General features: G+C 32.5%; 1 protein-coding gene across 11 annotated transcripts in view; it reads right to left on the bottom strand.

The window, feature by feature from the left end:
- Window positions 1-2,575: 2,575 nt before the first annotated feature.
- The window catches only part of LOC127736671 (cytoplasmic FMR1-interacting protein-like), a 53,991-nt gene continuing 32,474 nt past the window's right edge, over window positions 2,576-24,092 (bottom strand). For all 11 annotated transcript variants that reach the window (XM_052247232.1, XM_052247234.1, XM_052247233.1 and 8 more), the window contains 7 exons: window positions 23,681-23,771; window positions 22,334-22,464; window positions 13,787-13,865; window positions 12,441-12,556; window positions 10,490-10,728; window positions 9,233-9,380; window positions 2,576-5,820 (listed from right to left, as the gene is read on the bottom strand). In XM_052247232.1, the coding sequence (XP_052103192.1) occupies window positions 5,653-5,820; window positions 9,233-9,380; window positions 10,490-10,728; window positions 12,441-12,556; window positions 13,787-13,865; window positions 22,334-22,464; window positions 23,681-23,771 (972 nt within the window). In that variant the 3' untranslated portion in view covers window positions 2,576-5,652. The remainder of the gene's footprint in view (window positions 5,821-9,232; window positions 9,381-10,489; window positions 10,729-12,440; window positions 12,557-13,786; window positions 13,866-22,333; window positions 22,465-23,680; window positions 23,772-24,092) is intronic.

Here is a 24,092-nt window from a genome sequence, read left to right as displayed (position 1 = left end):
TTCTTTTTCAATTTTTGTTCTAGAGTTTGTAATTCTTTCATCTTACTTGATGTTTGAGTTTCATTTTGAATGTTAGCATGGTTAGGATTTGATTGTATATCTAAATTGGCTGTGTTTTCGGAAGAGCCTACTGAAAATGTTAATATATTTGGTGCAGGAGCACAATTGTTGATGTCTAAATTATGAAGATTATGAGATGTTAGTTTCACTTCAGTTTGATGAAATTTTTTTGAGTTTGTGACAGTATCTTGTTCTTCAAGGCCAATACATGAGAAACATTGGTCAGTTGTTTTGTCTAAACAATGAGTATGGAATGTCATATCACAGTTGACACATTTATTTTTTCTATTTTATCCAGAGTATCATTGCACCCATTACATTGTATTTCTCCTAGTAATAGAGTTTTTGCTAAAGTAGAAGTTCCTGATGAGAGTAAGTTTTTATTTCTGACAATTTCTGAGCTATTGGGTAAAGTTATACACCTGGATGGCGATTTAACTGACAAGTTGGAACAATTTTTACGGATGTAGTTTTGTTCATCTTTTTCAATGGTTTGTATATCTTTTTCAGAGAGTTTGTCACATGAGTAGTGCACCCAACGGGGTGTATCTTTTGTCTTTATATGGAAAGTATATTGTACTTTGTTGCTCTGTCTATCAGTAGCAATTGTTTTGGTAAATTCATGCAGATTGGATTCTCCGTAGAATTTTTCACAGGCATGGATAAAGAGTTCAAAGGAAACAGCATCTAACTTAGCCGTCACACCACCCCTTGTATTTTCATATTCAATTTCTGATCTTTTAGTAGACTCTAGTTTTTTCTTTAATGATTTTTCAATACTTAATGTGTAGTTATTCTCATATTCATTTGGACATGAAATTTTACTGTCACTTTTGGTTTTTCTCAAAGATTTTCTTACTAGATCCATTATTGTTGGTTGTTACGTTGTATACCCAGGTTTATATTACCAATGAATCCTGTATGGTAGGACTGTTGCAACACAGATAACTAGACACTGTGGAAGGTCCCACCCTAGCCTAGCTATACTGTGTCAACTGTACCTGTGGAAGGTCCCACCCTGACCGCTAGCCAACAGCCTACCAACAGTCGGTCTTGGCTTTATGCGCATTTTTTCTTAGCCAAACTCGGGCTAGATTGATATCTGGGTGGATCCCGTCTCTATATACTAGTAGACTGAAATTATACTGGTCACCTGCCTTCCGGCTTGAGTCTTTTTTTGAAGTATTTACAGGGTGTAATAAATCAATTGAAAATCCTGGTGTTCTTGTTTCTAAGGTGTTATTTATATATCTGATATGATCATTAATCTGAAGAATATGTTTGACAAGAATGATGTCCTGATCAATAAACTGTTTAACGTCGGGATGTGAGTGACAAGAGTTCCAATCATATATTGAGTAGGGTGGTATTTCAAAAAAAGTTAATTTACAAGCTGGGTGGTTCTTAAGAATTTCAGCAATTTTCTGGAAATTATTTGTCACAGATTGAACAATTTCTTCGGGATCTTGTCTCAGTTTAATATAGGGATGGTTGTATTCAGTGAGATCGCATGTGCCAACCCATATGTAGAGTGAAATGTTGCCTATTAGTGCTATTTCTGTTTCTAAGTTATCACGTAACCACTTCAGACCTTGTTTTGAGTTACGGCCAGATTTGTCCCACCATCTGATACTGGTTTCGACAGGTAAGCTACACTGTGCTTGTAAATATTTCCCCTTACTATCTGTGAGAACTACTGGAGTGAGTATTTGTACTCCGTTTGGTGGCTCAAAACTTTTTCTCAAATATTTAAGAAGCTTTTTATCCGTCATTAGTAATTGGTTACACAGGTATAAGAGTATATATGGAAAGCTGAGGTGCAGATAGCGAGTTAGGTTTAAGGTAAAGTCAAGCGTAAGCACAAACACACACAGATAAAAGTATATTTGGTGTCGATAAAATTAAATTACGGCTATATTCAAGTAATAAAATGTTTCTAGAAGGAAATATCTAAGAACTATCTATATGCTAAAAGTTCTAATGTAGCTAGGGCCTCACACTGATACAGGATCACAGCTTCGAAGCTTTTGGATATCTTCGCAGTAAAAGTTTCTGGATTTAAGACTTTACTATTAAAATGTCAAGTATTATATTTACATTAAGATAAATTATTAAGTCAAATCTTAGAGTAGTGTGTGGACTGCAAAAACTTCTTTCTCAGCCAAGGGCCGCCATGTTTTTTCACTTTTTATTTTTTGGCGGGTCACATGTAAAAAGTTAATCTTTCTAAAAATCGGAGAAATACGTTTTTTAAAAGGTAAGATTGATCACGCCAGTGTTATTATGCAATGTTATTGATATGTTCCTGTAACAAATAAACGCCAACACCACAAGTAATTCTTCAAATTGGAGCACAATATAAAAAGACGTCCGTCACCATCAATACCAAAACCATATATCTCGAAATGACCTTGACATCGACCAATCAGATCTCTAGTTTTATTTCATTCAATAACAATAACAACAACTTGATTTGACAAGCATGAAGCTCATTTACGAGATAAACGGAATAGTGTTAACAAGAAAACAAATGAGCATACATTTAATTAAGATGATTTAAATAATCACAATCATCTCAGACAAAAACGAATAAAATGATTAATAATAATTACCTTTGTATTATCCAGGGGAGTTTCCAGTATATTTGAAAGAAGGGGCGTAGAATGCAATGTTTGCCTTTGTTTGTCTAAAAAACATAAAATAATTGTGAAATGCACTAATGTAACGGTTCCTGACTTGGAGCATGTATGTTTTATAGTTAAAATGTCAGGGTTTGATATTTTTATGGCGAATTCTCTCCATTAATTGTCTATGGTATATTAAAATGATTGGATGGATCTTAACAGCAGTAGACCAATAATGAGAAATTCCAAATTCTATGGTATAGGGCGTTACTTTACATTTCAATAGTCCTAGGCCAGGATTTTATGAACGGGAGGCGTAATTCCGGTTGCCCTGGTATAGGGTCCATGGGGAAAGTCAGAAGCTCCTGGATTTCAACAATTTAGCATCAAATAATGAAGTATTATAACAGACTCCATGATAGACAAATTGGTGAAAATAGTCTGCCTTCGGATCATTCAAATTATGTATTGATTAACATGTGGATATCAAATATTTGGAAGAAGTTGTAAATTCAGTTAAAAGGTTATATGAAATGGGCATGAAAAATAAAAAATAAATCTTTAACTTGAATTTTTGGGTTGTTGTCTTAACAAGATGACATTAAAACTGTTTCAGTTCACATGATCCTTTAGATAAAAAATAAATGGGGAATGTGTCCATGGGACACAGATGATGCCCCCGCTTGCATATAACGTTATAAAGGACATAACTCAAGAACTGTAAAAGTGATGCTACTCAAATTTGTGCTTGATCTTATGTTAGAGAACAGAAACGAAAAATTCATTAATTTTTCCATTTGTAAAGGGCATAACTCTAGAACGGTAAAAGTGACTTCCCCAAAATTAAAACGTACGTACAGACGGACAAGGGTAAAACTTAATGCCCCCTCCGCTACGGGGGGGCATAAAAAAATGCAACTGATAAGTTATTGTCTATTTAATATACTAATAAATATGTACAACAAGAGTGCACACGCTGAAATGTCTCGCCTTCTTTACTAATCATTGATATTATGTTGATAGTCCTAAATATAAAGCTTTACTACAACTATCACATACACTTAACATGATCCAAGAAAATGAGGTCAAGGTCATATAAACCATACAAGAAATACATGTACACCTTACAATCATTCAATACACTAAATATAGTTGACCTATTGTTTATAGTTTCTAAGATACAGACTTAACCAAGAAAACTAAACATTGACCAATGAACCAAGAAAATGAGGTCAAGGTCAGATGAACAATGCCAGGCAGACATGTACTACAGCTTGCAATCCTTCCATACAACAAATATAGTTGACCTATTGCTTATAGTATAAGAAAAACAGACCAAAACACAAAAACTTAACACTGAGCAATGAACCGTGAAAATGAGGTCAAGGTCAAATAAAACCTGCAAGACTGACAGGTACATCATAAAATATTTCCATACACCAAATATAGATGACCTATTGCATATAGTATTAGAAAAAAAGACCAAAACTCAAAAACTTAACTTTGACCACTGAACCATGAAAATGAGGTCAAGGTCAGATGACACCTGCCCGCTAGACATGTACAGCTTACAATCATTCCATACACCAAATATAGTAGACCTATGGCATACAGTATAAGAAAAACAGACTAAAACACAAAAACTTAACTATAACCACTGAACCATGAAAATGAGGTCAAGGTCAGATGACACCTGCCAGTTGGACATGTACACCTTACAGTCCTTCCATACACCGAATATACTAGACCTATTGCTTATAGTATCTGAGATATGGACTTGACCACCAAAACTTAACCTTGTTCACTGATCCATGAAATGAGGTCGAGGTCAAGTGAAAACTGTCTGACGGGCATGAGGACCTTGCAAGGTACGCACATACCAAATATAGTTATCCTATTACTTATAATAAGAGAGAATCTAACATTACAAAAAATCTTAACTTTTTTTTCAAGTAGTCACTGAACCATGAAAATGAGGTCAAGGACATTGGACATGTGACTGACAGAAACTTCGTAACATGAGGCATCCATATACAAAGTATGAAGCATCCAGACCTTCCACTTTCTAAAATATAAAGCTTTTAAGAAGTTAGCTAACGCCGCCGCCGCCGTAGCCGCCGCCGCCGGATCACTATCCCTATGTCGAGCTTTCTGCGACAAAAGTCGCAGGCTCGACAAAAAGCATTCAGTAGCTCTTTTAAATTTCTTTCAGTGGCGATTGCAGTCACATGGAGCAATAGTTCCTAATATCGCAGTATTTTTTTTTATTGTGTGGTAATGTGTCAAAATTAATCAGTAAAGGACAAAAAAGACATTTCATCAGTGGTCATTGAATTTTTACACACTGAAAAATACAAGGAGGTGATGCATTTCTTTTGGCAATCAGTATATAATTTTAAAAGGAAGAGTGAAATTTCATATGAGTTAAATATCCATTATTCTCAAAATTGCTGATTTTGTGTAAAAAAAGCAAAGCTTTTCACCAGAATCATGTTTTTTTTAATTTCAAATGATAGTGTTAAAATACATATTAATATAAAAATATTGTTTTTAAAGTAGATAAAATTTTATTCTAGCCATTGTTTACAAGAATTTAGGGGAAAAAAGTTTGTTGATTGACAATTAAAACTGTACAGATCTACCAATATTAGGGGGGATGTTGGATCATAATTGTAAAAACAAAATGAAAAAAACCAACATATTATATCTGTTGACTGTGTATTGTTTTTATCAAGTATAGTACAATATTGATTACGTAATAGTACATATTCTGACAGGTATATAAAATTGAATTTACATATACAATGATTACATACTTTACAAATAAAAATTAAATCTCTTAATTCTTCTTCTTGCTTCCATACAATGGAATAAGCATGCACAGCACAACAAGCTAACTTCAAAGAATACACATCAGTTTGTCATACACAAATGTAATTGTTTTTATTTTGATGTCCTAGATAATGACCTATATAGTTGTAGCTAAGGATTGATGAATGGGAGGTTGGAAGCACCTTACATGTTCTACTGGCATACTATCAGCATCATTTGTGTGAAGGTATTTGTTCAACACAGCAAAAATTTGATTGTTCAAAATCTGGAATTTTCTTATTCTGTCAACCATCTTCTTCAGTTGCTAAAAAAAAATGGAAACAAAATATATCATTTATAATATCACTGACAAATATTTGTGGAAGTAGCATTGTTGTGGTAAACATCTTCAAACATAAACTGTTGTGAATTTTTTCACCATTTCCCTGCACAGCCCCTATGTAAGCAATCATAATGACTGCAGTTTTTAATTCTCTACATTTGTCTACCAGCGCAATTAAAAAAATCTTGGTTTCCCAACAAACCTACCCAGATTTTTGCTGGTGAGTAAGTAGGTAGGTGTTTTTTGGTTTTTTGATTTTTAAAATGTATTTGTCAGACATATAGAAAATATAATACGTGAAAAATTGGCAACCGCACTCAGGGTACTCCTCGTTTGTATTGATGCTATTCATCAAGCTTTGTGTTCACCTTTACTGTGAATTGTACCCTGATATTGATAAGCAGCTTTATACATTTTAATTTTGTTCTTATAAAACATCAGTGCAACCATGCATCCCATAATGACTGATAGGACCTAACACTATTTTAATGTTTAGACGATTAAAGATTGGGATGATCATCTTAAGATGTGATACTTTGATATAATTAAATATAAAAATTCTTCATGTGTATATTGATATATTTATATTAGGGATGTTAACTCGGACAACAATTACTAATCGAGTACTCGTTGATTTTATCGAGCATAACTAGAGTACTCGCTCTGGAATATATCTATACAACACGGAAACATAAAAGACGTATTTTACATTCTGTGGTGTGTTGTTCAACGGACGGAAAACCATCTACATTAGTATCTGGGACAAGGAATTACACACCATTATTAATAGTCGTTTACCTAAAAGTACTAATTAAGTAAAAAAACAATAATATAATCAATAAAATTTAATGAACAACAATTTAAAAACTATAACAAAGAAAAACCATATCAAACAATAGTAGTTGGTATTCGTTAAGAAAACACATGTTATGTTTACAAAGGTGTTAGTAAGGATTAGAAGTTTAACAATTCACTGAGGTCACCAAAGGATGCAACAAATTCATTTTATTTTGAAACATTTTCTTGTCAACTGTTATTGGGAACAGTCAGTTTTGCAACTTTGTAACTTACAGTCTTGCAGACAAAAGTATTTGCTCTGACGGTACCGATGTGACGGAATGGCTAAAACATGTTTAGTTATAAGTGTTAGCCTAGGTATATCCCATGTATTTTTGGAGGCATTTTAAATGACAATTTAACACTATATTCGAAACAAAATGTATTTTATTTACTACTATGATTAATCATTGATGCATATTTAACTTTCCAAAAGAGGTTCTCAAGAAGATCAATTTTATATAAATAAGATAGCAATATTCTAACAGGAAACCTATCAGTCAAGTATCGTTTTGGTTTTTGATTCGCATACTCGAGTACTCGTTGACATCCCTAATTTATATCTATATTCTTCATCAATAGATATTATAACAGATCTGCCATCACCAGGCGTCCAACTGTCAATTTTATGTAATAGTCTTTAACTTTGATCTAGTAAGCATATCTTCTATTATTTTATTTTTGCTATACAAAATAGAACACTTGAAAACATTTTTCGTCAAACTGCAATAAATTTCAGTGTTTCATGTTTTTTTTTATTTTACTTATATATGGGTTATATTTACTTATCAAAACTAAAGGAATATTTTCATTTTCCTTCAATTTTTTGTGCAGTAATAATTCAGTATGGTCAACTGATAAAGCATCAGACATGACCCCTATCTAATAATTTCACTTTGAACAAACTTTGACAAATCAAATGCAGCTCGACATTTTGTAGCTAACTTGCACCAAAACCTTGTCAGAACAAAGTAGTGAAAGACTGCATTCACCTGTGTCAGTAACATCTTCCAATACTTCTTTCCAAATTGATTGTTTTCCAAATGATTACAATTTGTTGTTTACTAAAGTTTTTATTTTTCGAAGACAAGACATCCTGTGGGTGGATATTTTATCATTTCACAAGAAGAGAGGATAATTTTGTCTGCTCTTGACTTGGATCAATAGAAACTTCTCAGCCTTTTTTGATTTTTGTGTAGCTGAAATAGCTGAGTAGTTCAGATTGGATGCCAACACCAATTAAATAAGAAGTCAAAACTTGATGGCTTTTTCTAAAAATTAGAGTTCGGTTAGAATTTTCTTTTTTTAGAAAGGACCCAAAAATTGTTTTGAGTCAGCAGCCATTTTTCTAGTCCGTCGAGGCCAGGGGAAACATTCCTATTTTTTATTTTGGCCCCATTCATAACAGCCTGCTTACAAAGCCCTATTCAAAATGAATTTATTTCAGAATCTTGCAAAATCAAAGAAATATCAACTCATCTAACTTGTTTAAGAACTCCAATTCAAGTGATTTCAGTACTGTGAAAGTACTTTTACTTGTGGGTATCAATTTTTTGTGGTTTGATCAAAAGTTACATGTTCGTGGGTTCTTAAATTCATGGAATTTAGTTTTCTGAGAAAAAAATTTCAGGCCATTAGAAATGAGGATTCTTGAAAATAATAAAATGTTGTTTTATTATAATTTGTGGGACATTGAAAAAAAATAAGGGGTTCATTTTCACTTACTCGTTCGTCTTTCATTACTGACAACATTCATCAATTTTTTAATAATTTAAATAATTTGATTCGTCTATCCTAACAAAATGTCTCAATTGAAGGAAATTGCAAAGTAAATATTTTAATTGTTGCTCACGTGTAATCAGAAGTGATGACACTAATTAACCTGAGATCTAATGATCAACAGATTAACGATCATCAAAGGTGTTGATTGGGCCATAAACATGTCACTTCAAGAAAACAGTTACATTAATAAATGCTACAAATGTACTTTTAATTTTAGCATAAGCTCTTATGAAATAAAACAAAGCAAGCCCAATATGAAATTATAAATTTTTTTTTCGTATGAAAATTATGAGGAGATAAAATGAACACTTCAACACTGCAGATCATCACCGACAGTCTGACTTTCATCGATCAAAAGTAATTTTTCCTAAGAATTAAAAGGTTAAAAGTCATACGGTTTATGTTTTTTTAAAGATTATATAGGTAAAATCCTGTCTTAAGTTGTATATATAGTTCATAGTGCATTTGTTGATATTCCATGTATTATCTAGATTATATGCCCTTATCCAGTGGGTCAAACCTACATGGGGGACAGGTCTTTTTAAATCTTGTATTGGACAACAGTTGTTATATTTCGTTGGACACTTAAATTCTGTGATAAAGCTATTGACAAAAACCACGAAAAAATTGGTACCCCACGAATAAAAGTACTTTCACAGTATTTTGCTTTTACATATTCATGTTATGATGTATAAATACAAACATTCTGCCAGATTTTATTTAAACAGGCAAACTGTAATGTAGTGATAAACCAGTAAACAGCCAGTTTACTTACAATGCCTTTGACATTTTCATCTTTCATGTCTACCCTGTTTACTTTTAGAATATGGTAACTAAAATCTAAAGCTTCAAATCTTCTCTGTTGGGATAACAGTACTATGAGAGCACATCCTGCCCAGTTCAGTCCTTCTCCATACAGTTCCCTGAAAAATTCATACATGAATCTTTAATTATTTAAAAAGAAGTCAATGTTGAAATGGATCAATTTTTAAAAGGTTTCCTAAGTCTATATATGTCATATTGATTACTGGACAGATCTAATGCTACTTGTTTATTTAGTATTCTACAGTAAAAATCATTCTTAATAATAAAAATAACACTTTTTAATATCTCATGAATATTCATAATGACTATCACAGTCTAATAAAATTGTTCACAGGTAATTTACATTGTTGAGTCCATAAATTTAGATTGTTTCAAACAAACAAAAAAGTGGATTCAGTTAATATCTTTTATACACATCAGTGTGTAACATGTCAAGAAAAGATTACACCCATACATAATATTTTTGTGTTTTCCTTTGAAAGTTATAAAGAGTAATTTGTATGCATAAAAACAACACAGTTGCTCCCACTAGTTATTAATAGATGATAACAATTCAAAGAACCATTTAATACAGACTGACTGCCGTGCAGATCAGAAAATTGCTAGTCCAACTCATCTTTAGGAAGTTTCAAATGGTTTACCAAATCATTCCTCAATACAGAAGCTGAGTTAATTGGTATGAAAGTTACAGATCAATGGATGAATGAACAGATAGACAGATGAAAAATATAGACAAAGTAGGGCACCAACAATGTTATTTTAAAATCATTATGCATGGATTATAGGAGGAAACATATTGAAACATGGTGAGCTTATTATGCAAGAAATGAATACAGAAAACCAACTGTTGAAGAAAGTGAATGAAACTCAATACTCACCAATATTCATTATTTTTCAATTTTCATATCACCGACTTATGACCCCGGAGTATATTATTTTTCGACAGGATACCTACTCTATGGTAGGACGTTCTGGTACTCAGGTCAAGTAAGAGTAACTAAAAGAAGTAAAATCAAGCTAACAATCTAGGAAATTTTGAGGAAAAATTAACTGTTTTATTTTTTCAATACATTACAAAATCAGCGGAAAACAGTTAATTTTTGTACCTTGTTGCACTGGTTGTGAGATTAATTTTTTGACTTTTAATTGCTCTTACCTGACTCTGGGGTCAAAAGTCAGTAATATAAAAATTATATTATTTACTTACTCAATTGTGAACTCATTATCTCCGACAGGGATACAGAAGACAAACTGTATGGCACTCCAGAGTCTGTGGAACTCAGTACACTCATCTATATTCATAACACCATTGGCTGGAGGTTGACCTTTCCACAGAGGGTCATCAATAAATTCCCTAATCCTACTGAGGACTACTTCAAACATAGACAGCCCACAACAAAGTCTCTCCCTAGTTAATAAGTCTCCTTCTCCTGCTATTGATACTTGCTGAAACAAACCAATATTGATATTGAATAGATAATCAGACCAAACTGTCTGTTTTCAAGCATTGATTGTCAATGTGAACCTATCCTCTTACAACAAATTTTTCCATTCTACAAAAATTGATTCACTGAGCGCAGCTGGATACGACCGCAGAGGTCCAACCCTGAACAGTTAGGGCAAAAATGGACACAATATTCGCGCTTGATACAGGTCTGAATTTGGATTGTAATTAAATACTTGACACATAATAGGTTTCTGACACAGAATAACTGTGGTTAAAGAACTTAGATTTGGTTATATGATTTGAATTTATATTCAATTTTTTGCTTTTGTGCAATACACTATGCTGTTGCGAATTGACTAATTGACATTTTTAAATAGTAACTTCTAAAAGTAAATTGACATTTCTTTATACATAATTTAAAAGCAGTGTAAGGGAGGTAATCCAAAAACATCATTAACCAGGAAACCCTTGTTTTCCCCCTAATTCCTAAACGTTTCAGCCATAAACCCCCAATGCCAATCCTAACCATCCCTTTGTGGTATGGAAACTTGTGGTATAATTTCAGAGTGATCCATACACCGTTCAAGTTATTGTCTTGAAACTAGAATAAACTGTTTCGCTGAGCAAAGCTGGATACGCCCGCAGAGGTCCAACCCTGAACAGTTGGGACAAAAATGGACACAATATTCAAGCTTGATACAGGTCTGAATTTGGATTGTAATTAAATATTTGACATATTATAGGTTTCTGAATAAATGTAGTCAAAGAACTTGAAATTGGTTATATGAATTGAATTTATATTTAATTAAAGATTTCTTGATGTTGTGCAATACACTGTGCTGTTGCGCAATACTTAGTAAATCTGTTGTCAGACTATAAACAAAAAAGTTCAATTTCTTCTCAATGTCATATTTGAAATTTATGAAAATCAATAGGGAGATTACATCAATAGCTATAAATAATTCACCAAAGTTTCATGAGAACTGCTGAAAGCATTTTTGAGTTATTGTCCAAAAACTGGAAAATCCCCCTTTTTTTAATGAATAAAACCCCATAACTCAGAAATGTAAAATCTAAAATTTATAAAATTCTAAAGGGAGCTTACATCAACAGATATAAACAATTCACCAAAGTTTCATGAGAAATGCTGAAAGCATTTTTTAGTTATTGTCTGAAAACTGGAAAATCCCCCTTTTTTTATGAATAAAACCATGTACCTCGGAAACGTTAAATCTAAAATTCATAAAAATCCAAAAGGGAGCTCATGTCAATAGATATAAACAATTCACCAAAATTTCTTGCAAGTTGGTGAAAGCATTCTTGAGTTATTGCGGTCGTATAAAAATGATGATTCAAAGATGTTCATACAAGAATTAAAATCAAAATATTCATTTTTTAAATTAAAATATCTACTGTACTAAATGCAAATTTATATGACTACAATGAATTTATGTTGCAGTGTGCAATGCATTTTTGATTTACACTTCAATCATATACATGTATATGAATTCTAAATTAATCTGCCATTACAGAAAATAAAACATTCTTCAGTCAAAGTGGAAACATTTTTGAACTATCAAAAGTGATGATGTTTCTGTCATCACTGGTAGGTCAATGTGCATAACTAAAGCTTAAGCACAGTAGTTAAATATTGACAAATTGTCAGTCCCTTTAGTCTCCTTTACCCATACAACCTTAAATTATAAGTTACCTGTTCAGTTCCTATTTTCTCTATGACAGGTACAACCTGTAAAGGTGCATATTTTTGTTCCAGTTTCTTCATCACCACCTTTAATTCTTGCTCCTTTTCTTTTCGACTATCACCCTCTGAAATCATATATAGATATATATCAATGAATCAAAACAAATGAATGATCTAATACTATCAGGGTTCTCTCTAAGGATTTTTGAAGGCGAATCCAGGAACTCATCATTTTTGGCCATGGTGAGTCCAACAGAAAGAAGAAGATATTTTATTGCAACATAATTTATCATTTTAGTCTCCATGACCTAATAGAGCAATGAAATGACATTAAATTCAGATTTCTTTTAAACTTTTGCTATAAAATGATGATATGTGTGTTCAGTTTATACAAAATATTTCAATCTTGATGCATCTTTGGACTCACCAGTTTTGAAAATGGTAAGTCCAGACAGATTTACATGAGTCCAGGACTAATGGACTCACCTTAGTGAGAACCCTGACTATGGGAAAATACATCTTAGACCTGTTAAAAAATTTTCATTGAATAAATGTCTTGAATTCATATGATAATTTGGTATAATACATATGTTTTGATTGGAATAAATAACTTTGGTATAGTGTAAAACTGATTGGTTTTAAAGTTTCTTGATATAATGTTATATTGATTAATTTATTGATTGATTTGTGTTGAACGCCACTTTCAGCACTATTGCTATTTTGTGGCTGTCAGCTTCTATTGGTGGAGGAAGCAGAAGTGGCCACAGAGAACCACTGACCGTGGGTAGGAAAACTAACAATCCTATTCAATTCAAAGTGTTGAAAAGCTAGTGATACAGTAACTCAACGACTTAGATCACCAAGGCCCCTCAATATTTTATATAAATTCCCTATTTTCAAAGTTAGAATAATACTTGGGTACTACAGATAGTATTCTTTGGTCAGTAAAAACAATAATGCAATATTGAGTGTGATGTTGGACATTAATAATCCTTTAAAAAAGTATTGATATACATTTGTCATATATCATTGTATATCTGACACAAAATTATCTTTTGTTCGCATAAAAAATGGTTAACATCTTTACATTGACTATGAATATTTTTGTGTGATATGAACATGAGCGATAGCAAATTCATTTAAATGATTTATAATTATAAACGTAATGAACCTAGATATTACAGATGAACACTTTACTTTTGATTGGTATGAATGGTTTAGGTATGATGTTCTGAAATGGTGCGGCATACTTAGATATAACAGATGAACACTTTACCTTTAATTGGTATGAATGGTTTAGGTATGATGTTTTGAAATGGTGTGGCATACTTAGATATAACAGATGAACACTTTACCTTTAATTGGTATGAATGGTTTAGGTATGATGTTTTGAAATGGTGCTGCATGCTTCAGATCATTGACTTCTTCCTGGGTCTACAAAACACAAAAACATTTATAGAGCTTAATGGATATCATTTTCATTTCCCAAAATGGTAAACTGGTTTGAATATGTTGTTACAAACTATACTCATATAATTATATAAGTTAGTACTTGGGACAATGAATACCAAATGGAAACTTCTTTAATCCGGCCGATATCCACAAGTTTTAAGGGAGATTAATACAGCTTTTGCACATTTTTTTTGCTGTGTTTGCTTTCAGTTTGACTCTCAATATTTTTCATAATGAATGAACAGGTCTTTTGACAAGAAATTTCACATGCAAAATCAACCCATTACAAGGCTGCTATTGTTGTAACACTTTTCTGAGGTTGCAGGCAGCAGAATTTTTTATTTTTCATACTATTCTATTTTTCTCAACTATATGTACTGTCTCTAAAGCGTTTTTGCTTTATTTCTTTTTCTGTATGATATATCAAATTAAAACAAATTGCTTCGCCGTGCATAGCTGGATACGACCACAGAGGTCCAACCCTGAACAGTTGGGGCAAAAAAGGACACAATATTCAAGCTTGATACAGGTCTAAATTTGGATTGTAATTAAATATTTGACACATTATAGGTTTCTGACACAGAATAAATGTAGTCAAAGAACTTGAAATTGGTTATATGATTTGAATTTATATTCAATTGAAGATTTCTTGCTTTTGTGCAATACTTAGTAAATATGTTTTCAGACTATATACAAAGAATTAGCAAAATAAATTGTGACCCCAAATTTTTCTTTGGAAAATTGACAATTTCTTAAATTTTGAGGAAAAAATTTTTTATTCCCCACCACCCCACCCCCCCCCCCCTCCCCCCCCTTTTCCAAATTAATATTTGAAGAAATTTTCTTTTTAATTTCTTAAATCTTGTGGAAAAAAAATGCACCCCCCCAAAAAATTTTTTTTTTACCCCCCCCCCCCCCCCCCCCTCCCCCCACTTTCCAAAAAAAAAAACATTTGAAGACATTTTCTTTTGGTAAAATGTGGTACAATTTAAGAGAAACACAAGTTATTGTCTGAAAACTAGATAAATGCTTGTTTTAGACCCTTTTTGGCCCCTAATTCCTGAACGGTTTGGGCAATTACCCCCAAAATGAATCCCAACCTTCTACTTGTGGTATTAAACTTTGTTGTGGCCTTTAAAAATCAAAAGACAAGAAGGAATAAAACATAATAGCCTTCAACAATAGACAATATTGCATATGCAATATGTTAAGCTCTCTGAAATTGCCTTGAGTATGCATATCAAATAACAAATATTAAAACCAACTTATAAAAAAAAAAATTATAAGAAAATGCCTTATCATTTTGACCTGAATATTTCCTCAAACAATTTGATAAAGTATTAAGATCCTGATTATAGAATTGTATAAATGACACCTTACAGTCTGATGATATGTTTAAACAAATGTGATTGAATGGTCACCAGTAATTACCTTAATTACTTCATGTAGTTTTATATAGAATAAAACAAACAATGCAGGGTTCCATGATGGAAACATAATTCCTTAAATAAATAAAGTATTAATAGAGGGTCAGAACGGTCAAAGGTCTTTCCTTTATCATTTATCATATAGTTAGTTTTATTTTTCTGTCGATAAGAGGTATTTCAGGAACTGAATATCTTCAGGAACTGAATATCACAGCAAAAAGACATTTTTTATCAGTTATTTTTACCAGAGTTATTGCACCTTACATGTTAACAGTGGCCAGATGTTATATTTCACCCTGTCACACCTGTATACCTTGCCCTCCTGGACCACCTAAACTTTCACCTGACTCACCTTCATAAAATCTTGTTAATAAACAAAAATATAAACATAATTAAAATGTTTCATAAAATCTTCTAACACTTTCCCTGACCAGACTCATTTTACAATGAAGAAATAATTGTTTTCTTAATTATAAAGTTGACATGATGCGTGTGCTGTGAATAAAGGAAAGATACCATTCTGAAACTTGGCAGCCTAGTTCCCAGTTGTCTCACATGCTTTATCATTTTGACAGATGAACTGGATATGCAAACATAAGGACGAACTTTATTGATTTCTTGGATTATGGAATCAAGAACTTTGTTTCAGCAACAACACAATTTTAGATCGCTGGAGATAAGATGTTGTGAACACAGTTTATGGTAAGTAAAATAAAAGCAAAACAATTTAAGTTCTTTAAAAAATTCCAGTAATTTTCATCAAATATCTGTAGGGAATCAATAAAAAATAATAAGACTTTCTTAATTCTACGTATACAATTTAGGTCTGAAAGATATTAATTTAAAAATAACTTGCAAGTTAAATAACATTTTTGACTATATCATTATAAATTTATTGCTGGTTGAATTTTCATCAAATTAATCTAACTGCGGTAAATTAATAGTTGAAATCATCAACAGTTTATTTGCTAATACCGTTATCTTTTATTACATTTTTCAATGTTTTCAAATGAAAATTTTATTTATGGATAAATGGCACTAAATCCAATTTAAACTAGCTTAAATGCCAAGTAGGCAGAGAAAAAATATAAAGTTATGTTATGTTAACTCCTTATAAAGATTATCAAATAAGAAAACAGGATATTTGACTTCATTTTGTTAATGTTATTCTACATGAATCCAGATAATATTTACTCTGTACAAAACCTTCATAAAACTTTACAAAAATTCTACTTAGCAATTGTAAAATTCTGGTTTAAAGTACAAGATTTAAATAATATCAAATTTCTTTGGATTTTAAAAACAAAAGACAACAATTCTTATGGGGAAACAAAATGGTAAAGTTTCAGGGAAAATGTTTGGTTTTAACAAATGGATAAAAGATGGTATTATATGTATTACTGATATCAATGAACAGAATGGAAGCATTTCTGAAGACATAATATCTAATAAAGTATCTTCAAAGTTCAATCTAATATTTGAAATTTCAAAACTAAAATATGGTATTCCAACTATAACCACAACTATCATATTCCTCATTAAGACAATTCAGAGTAAATAACCTTTTGATAGTCTTTAATATCCATAAAGTTTCTTTACCTTAATTATTATCATTTCTGTCATTATGTATTCATTTTTCAAACAGTCTAAACATCTTTTATTATTTAAATTAGGCAAACTATTTGCACAATTTACTTCACATAGATTTTCAGGATTGCCACATCATTATTTTCAACAGTAGTTACTTATTTTCTGTATTCAACTCTTTGCATTTTGGAATTTATTTTAATGTTATTTTCCATTATTCCATAATTGATGTTTTCATCATTTTACATTCAAACTTTCAACAAAGGGTACACATTTTGTGAAATCAATTTCTCCTGGTGTATTCAAACCAGGTCGTTAATATATCAAACACTGTTTTCAGATGTTTTATTTTGTGCATATCAAATTAAGGAATCATTTTGGGAATTTTCTTTATTTTCTGGGAACTGGAGTTTAAATCATTTTTTTTTTAATTTCTGAAGCTGAGAGACCCTTTTTTTAGTCTTATTTAATCTGACGTCTTGTAATGTTCTCAACCCAGACAATAGAAATATTTTAAAAAGATAAATGTAAAATTGCCTATCATAATAAACTATTTATAAGAAACTACAACGTAATAAAACAAAAAGTTTAAATTTAAACCAAGATTTTTTTTACTGTAAAAACAAATTATTCCATTTCTTTCCTTTTTTATCACTAACATAGTAAGTGCTACTTTCAGCAATGTGAAAATGAAGAATATTTTATTATTCCATAGCCAAAATAACTAAAAAGGATTTTGATGAAGTGCTAAGTATATTTTGGCTTTTGGCTTTAAAAGAATTAAATAATAAAGCTTAATAAAACTTGTGTCCGATCAATTTAAATTATGTTAAAACTACAAATTGCAGGACACAAATCTGTTATATCAACTAAAATCTATACAGTATTTAATTTATATATTTTTTCTTAATTTCAGAATCAACATGGCTGCTTGTAACATCAGTTCAACAGATGTGAATTTTCTTCATACAAACATCTCTAACCTTCAGACTGTAATTCGATGGATGAAGTTTTGTCAAATTGTATACAAAGATCACTGTGACCTAGATTTACTAGAACCAACTCTAACAAGTATTCCCACACTAAAGACAGAAGCCACTCATTCTGACTGTTTCAATACCAAACAACTAGCATCATATTGTATTTGTTTAATACTCAGTGCTGCTATCTTGGTGGCTAATTCTTTGATCATAGCAGCTTTCATAACGAGTAGAAAACTTCTGACCAGCTCAAATTTGCCAATTTTGAGTTTGGCATGTTCTGATCTTCTTACAGGATTAGCATTTATCTATCCCACATCATGGGGTTTGATTATACTTGTGACTGGTTATGACTTTGATATTTTTAAAGTATTGGAATATCTAACAAAGAGACAGAATTATTATCTATGCTTGTTGTTGGATGGTCCTGGGCTCCTGTTTGCATGCATGATGTCGTCAGTTTTAAGTCTCGGTATTATTGCTGGAGAAAGATACATAGCTGTGTTTCATTCTTACAGATATCCTTATTGGATAACAACAAAACGAATGGTACTGGCAATAGTTATACTGTGGATAATTTCATTAATTGTTGCCATTTTGCCATTGTGCGGTTGGAACAATTGGACTGGCAGTTGCCAACTACTGAACATGATGCATTCTGGGTATTTAATCTTTTGGACAATAATATGTTTTATTTGTGGATTTCTAATTTTGTTTGTATATATTCGTATTTTCTGTCTGGCTAGAAAACATCGTCGTCAAATTGAGGCTGCACAAGTTACAAATACAAGCATGAGTAGTCTGCATACATCAACAACTTCATCTTATGAGAGACGAAAATCAAGAAAGTCAGCAACAAAAACTGATACATCCTCATCCATGATTGGAGGGAGACAATCAGAAACAAATGAAAACCAGGCAGTAATAGTCGTGAAAACTATTTCAGGAAATAATGTAGATCCTCGAGGATCTGATACAGAGGAAAATGACAACACTGAAGCATTAAAGTCTGAAATTGGTGACAAACCCGACACAACGGAAAGTAAATATACAACAAAAGAAAGACAACAACCACGATATCTAAAGAAGTCACAAAGTAAAAGTATATTCAACAATATAAATATGAAAGCTATACGGACAACGTCCATGATTCTTGGAGCATTTTACGTTTGCTGGAGTCCATTTTTGATTTACATGTTGGTGTATCATAGTAACACAGACACAAGTTATAACATCACTGCATACTATCTAGCCATTGTTACACAACTCAACTCATTATTTAATCCAATACTTTATGGATTTAGACATTTGGAAATCAAACAGGCAATCAGAAAAATGTTTAAATGTAAAAGATGTTGTCAAAATCAAGCAATTTATTAAATACTTTGTCTGATATACATATTTTGTAATATAATTACTGTTTACTAATAAAACTGCAATATTTGCACATTTAACATGAATCTTAATATAAGATATAATATATTTTTTCTTTTTCTTTTTAATTCCATGGGTGAAATTAGTATAATAATATGTGTTAAGATTGCCAATGAGACAAATAGACCAAATGACATAAATGTTAGCAACTAATAGTTACCACAGTGCCTTCAACAATGAGCAAAACTCATACTATATAGTATTGGCCAGACATGACAATATGTAAAACAATTAAAACGAGAAAAACCAAAGACCTGATTATGTACAAAACAATTAACGAAAATCAAATATGATAGACAGCAAGCAACAACCACTGAATTACAGGCTCCTGACTTGGGAAAGGCACATACAGACAGCATCCAACAACAACCACTGAATTACAGGCTCCTGACTTGGGACAGGCACATACAGACAGCATCCAACTACAACCACTGAATTACAGGCTCCTGACTTGGGACAGGCACATACAGACAGCATCCAACTACAACCACTGAATTACAGGCTCCTGACTTGGGACAGGCACATACAGACAGCATCCAACTACAACCACTGAATTACAGGCTCCTGACTTGGGACAGGCACATACAGACAGCATCCAACTACAACCACTGAATTACAGGCTCCTGACTTGGGACAGGCACATACAGACAGCATCCAACTACAACCACTGAATTGCAGGCTCCTGATTTGGGACAGGCACATACAGACAGCATCCAACTACAACCACTGAATTACAGGCTCCTGACTTGGGACAGGCACATACAGACAGCATCCAACTACAACCACTGAATTACAGGCTCCTGACTTGGGACAGGCACATACAGACAGCATCCAACTACAACCACTGAATTACAGGCTCCTGACTTGGGACAGGCACATACAGACAGCTGCATCCAACTACAACCACTGAATTACAGGCTCCTGACTTGGGACAGGCATATACAGACAGCATCCAACTACAACCACTGAATTACAGGCTCCTGACTTGGGACAGGCATATACAGACAGCATCCAACTACAACCACTGAATTACAGGCTCCTGACTTGGGACAGGCACATACAGACAGCATCCAACTACAACCACTGAATTACAGGCTCCTGACTTGGGACAGGCACATACAGACAGCATCCAACTACAACCACTGAATTACAGGCTCCTGACTTGGGACAGGCACATACAGACAGCATCCAACTACAACCACTGAATTGCAGGCTCCTGATTTGGGACAGGCACATACAGACAGCATCCAACTACAACCACTGAATTACAGGCTCCTGACTTGGGACAGGCACATACAGACAGCATCCAACTACAACCACTGAATTACAGGCTCCTGACTTGGGACAGGCACATACAGACAGCATCCAACTACAACCACTGAATTACAGGCTCCTGACTTGGGACAGGCACATACAGACAGCTGCATCCAACTACAACCACTGAATTACAGGCTCCTGACTTGGGACAGGCATATACAGACAGCATCCAACTACAACCACTGAATTACAGGCTCCTGACTTGGGACAGGCATATACAGACAGCATCCAACTACAACCACTGAATTACAGGCTCCTGACTTGGGACAGGCACATACAGACAGCATCCAACTACAACCACTGAATTACAGGCTCCTGACTTGGGACAGGCACATACAGACAGCATCCAACTACAACAACTGAATTACAGGCTCCTGACTTGGGACAGGCATATACAGAATGTGGGGGTGTTTAACTTGTTTCTATGTTTCACACATTGCCATCCATTATTCAAAACACAATGACAACTAGGTTTCTAAAATCTTTAAATGGGTTAAAATGTACTGTGGAGTTTTCTAAGTATTAATATGAACAAGACAAGAACTGACAGTAGTCTGTTATAGGAAATTGGTATAGCACAAGTTTTAAATACCTGCATACCAATTGTTCATATTTCTATATTTTTTTTAATTTGTTCTTTTTGGTTGTCAAGACAATATTTCATTCAGGCATACTTTTAACAGTTATATAAATAATGAAATCCTGAGGAGAAGAAATTAACAATCATTTGTCTAAGATGAATGGCCCTGTCATTTGCACAGAATGTAATTAATTGCTTTAATATTCAGTAAAGACAGTAAAACAAAAACTTGATCTTTAATTCATTGTTGTACAACAAAAATAAAATAAATGGGGAATGTGTCCATGGGATGCAGATGATGCCCCCACTTGCATATAACGTTATAAAGGGACATAACTAAAGAACGGTAAAAGTGACACTACCCATAATTTGTACTTGATCTGAGTTTTGTGGTAATAAGCATTGTCTATATAAAGTTTCATAACATTTATTAGAGGCAAACTTAAGTTAGAGAACAGAAACGAATATTTCAGCAATTTTTCCATTTGTAAAGGGGCATAACTCTAGAACGATAAAAGTGACCACACCAAAATTCAAGCTTGATATGTGTTTTGTGGTAATAAGCATTGTGTATAAGTTTCATAACATTTGGTTGAGGCAAACTAAAGTTAAAGAACGGAAACCAATTTTGGGACGTACGGACGTACGTATGTACGTATAGATGGGCAAGGGTAAAACTTAATGCCCCTTCCGCTTCTGCGGGGGCATAAAAATCTACTTCATTAAGCTCATTTCTAGGTTCTTATAAGTAATTTCTACTCCAGGAACTGTAATTATTAACAATTAAGTTGAAGCTTGAACAAAAAAAAACCAATAAGTATTGAATAACATAGCAAACATTGCACTAATGCAAACAAGTTTGGACATATAGTTTTCAGGAAATTTTTTATACCAAAGAGCAATTCAGCCAGGAGTTTATCAACTGGAATGGAATCCAAACTTGATTCTAATGGGTAGTATTTGTCAGGTTGATCACAATTGAACGTCCAGACAAATGTTGCATTCTTAATAGAATGAATAACAAAAGGACATACAAAGGTAAAGATAGGTGTCACTACCACATAGTGGAAAGTTATACATTTTTTAATGTAATGATCTAACAGGTAACATAAATGATTTACTTACCAAAGCTTGTTCTATTAACATGAAGAACAGAACACTGTTGCCAACTTCTCTAAAACTTTGAAAAACTTCTGTCCTCAGATCTGGGTACTGTATCATGTCATTTAACTGTGCCTGATAGTATCCCATCACACCTGAAATAAAAGAAATGAACAATAAAATATAAAAAGGTTGCAAAAGGAAATAATTTAAATTTGAGTAATTTCCCTTTGCACCATTTTGGAGGGCTTAACAGTAGATTTTCTTATTTGACTAATACACAAAAGTCTGATAAGAGATCATTACTAGATTGTAGTGATGAATTAAGCAAGCAAAAAGAAATAAAAATTGTTCAGAAAACCCATTTTCTAAAGTCTAGCGGTCATTATATAAGTTGAATTTGGCTGATTTATGAAGGAATTTGCACACTTAGACCTCCAACATGGCAACAAAAGGGAAGTAGCTCTGGCTCAAATTGTGTCAATTGAAACCTATCTTTATGTTTTATCTTCTATAAAAGTGTCATTTTGTCACCTTAATATCTCTACCGTGATACAATTAAATGAAAGCAATCCCTGAAATCTAGAAAGAAACACAGGAAATCTGTAAAATGATTTTTTTACCATTTACATGTATCAACAATTATAATTGACAAGTTCTTGGAATGAAAGAATAAACTTGACACAACACTTAATAAGATTTCAGATATTATTTATTTTAGATTGACATTTTTCTGCATTCTTGACACTTTCTAAAGGATAAAATTATTGATAATTTTTCGTTATGAAATATTAAATTCAGGTACTTCAAGAATGACATCAAAATTCAAAATAAATAGTCTATGTTTAAATTAATTTTTTCCAAAATCGGATGACACTTTTCTTACATTTCTGAAATATTTGTGGACTGTATCTCTATCAAGACATCATTTTGTGAAGGATTTATGTTGTTTACATTGAACTAATTTTATGTTTAATTGATGGTATGTTCTGAATAAAGATATGGTTGTATCTAGAATCTTTGAGTCATATTGTTTTGCCCCTGGCAAGTTTATTTATTCTCTGTTTGTATATGGCCTGTGTTTATTGATGGAGAAGGGTATTCTTTTGTCTATCAGATTTTTTCTTTTTGTTGATCTATACATGCAGGTAGCCACTGTTCAGCACAGGTTGCAACAGTAGTTCCTATACAGATGCAAGGGTTTACAGATGGCCCAATTAGCAAAAAGTAAAATCGACAAATGTTCATAAAGAATAGATGCCATATTAAGACAATCAGTCAAACTGACCCTTTCAAAAAAATTCACATTCCAATAACTTCAACAGTTTCAGCTCATTTTATGTTGAAAATTGTTTATAAAAGTTGACCTACCAGGTGACCCATAGTCATATCTAAGTAGACGACAAACTTGAGGCATAGCTTTAAATAAAGTCTCTGTATATTCCCTCAATGTTCCCTTCAACTGAAAAAGAAAAAACACAACATGAAAATTTCAAATAAATCTCTTTTTTCATCAAACTGTTATCATTTGGTACTCCAAATTCTATAACATATTTGAATGTAAAAGTATAATTATGAAGAAGGTCATTTATGACAAACCACTGATTCAATAATTTCTAATTTCTCGAGAAAAAAAAATCAAATATGAATGTTTGTATAATACATGTATTCAAATGGAAGTAATACTCTAAAGTAAGAAAGATAACTCTAACTTTATATTCAAAATCATATAGTAAGATATCAAATAAGGAAAGCAAATTATTTTGACGAAATAAGGTTCTAA

This window comes from Mytilus californianus, unplaced genomic scaffold, assembly GCF_021869535.1.
Source record: "Mytilus californianus isolate M0D057914Y unplaced genomic scaffold, xbMytCali1.0.p SCAF_35, whole genome shotgun sequence".
Taxonomy (NCBI): Eukaryota; Metazoa; Mollusca; class Bivalvia; order Mytilida; family Mytilidae; genus Mytilus; species Mytilus californianus.
Note: the sequence above shows the minus strand (reverse complement) of the source record. Positions and strands in the feature narration are given on the sequence as shown.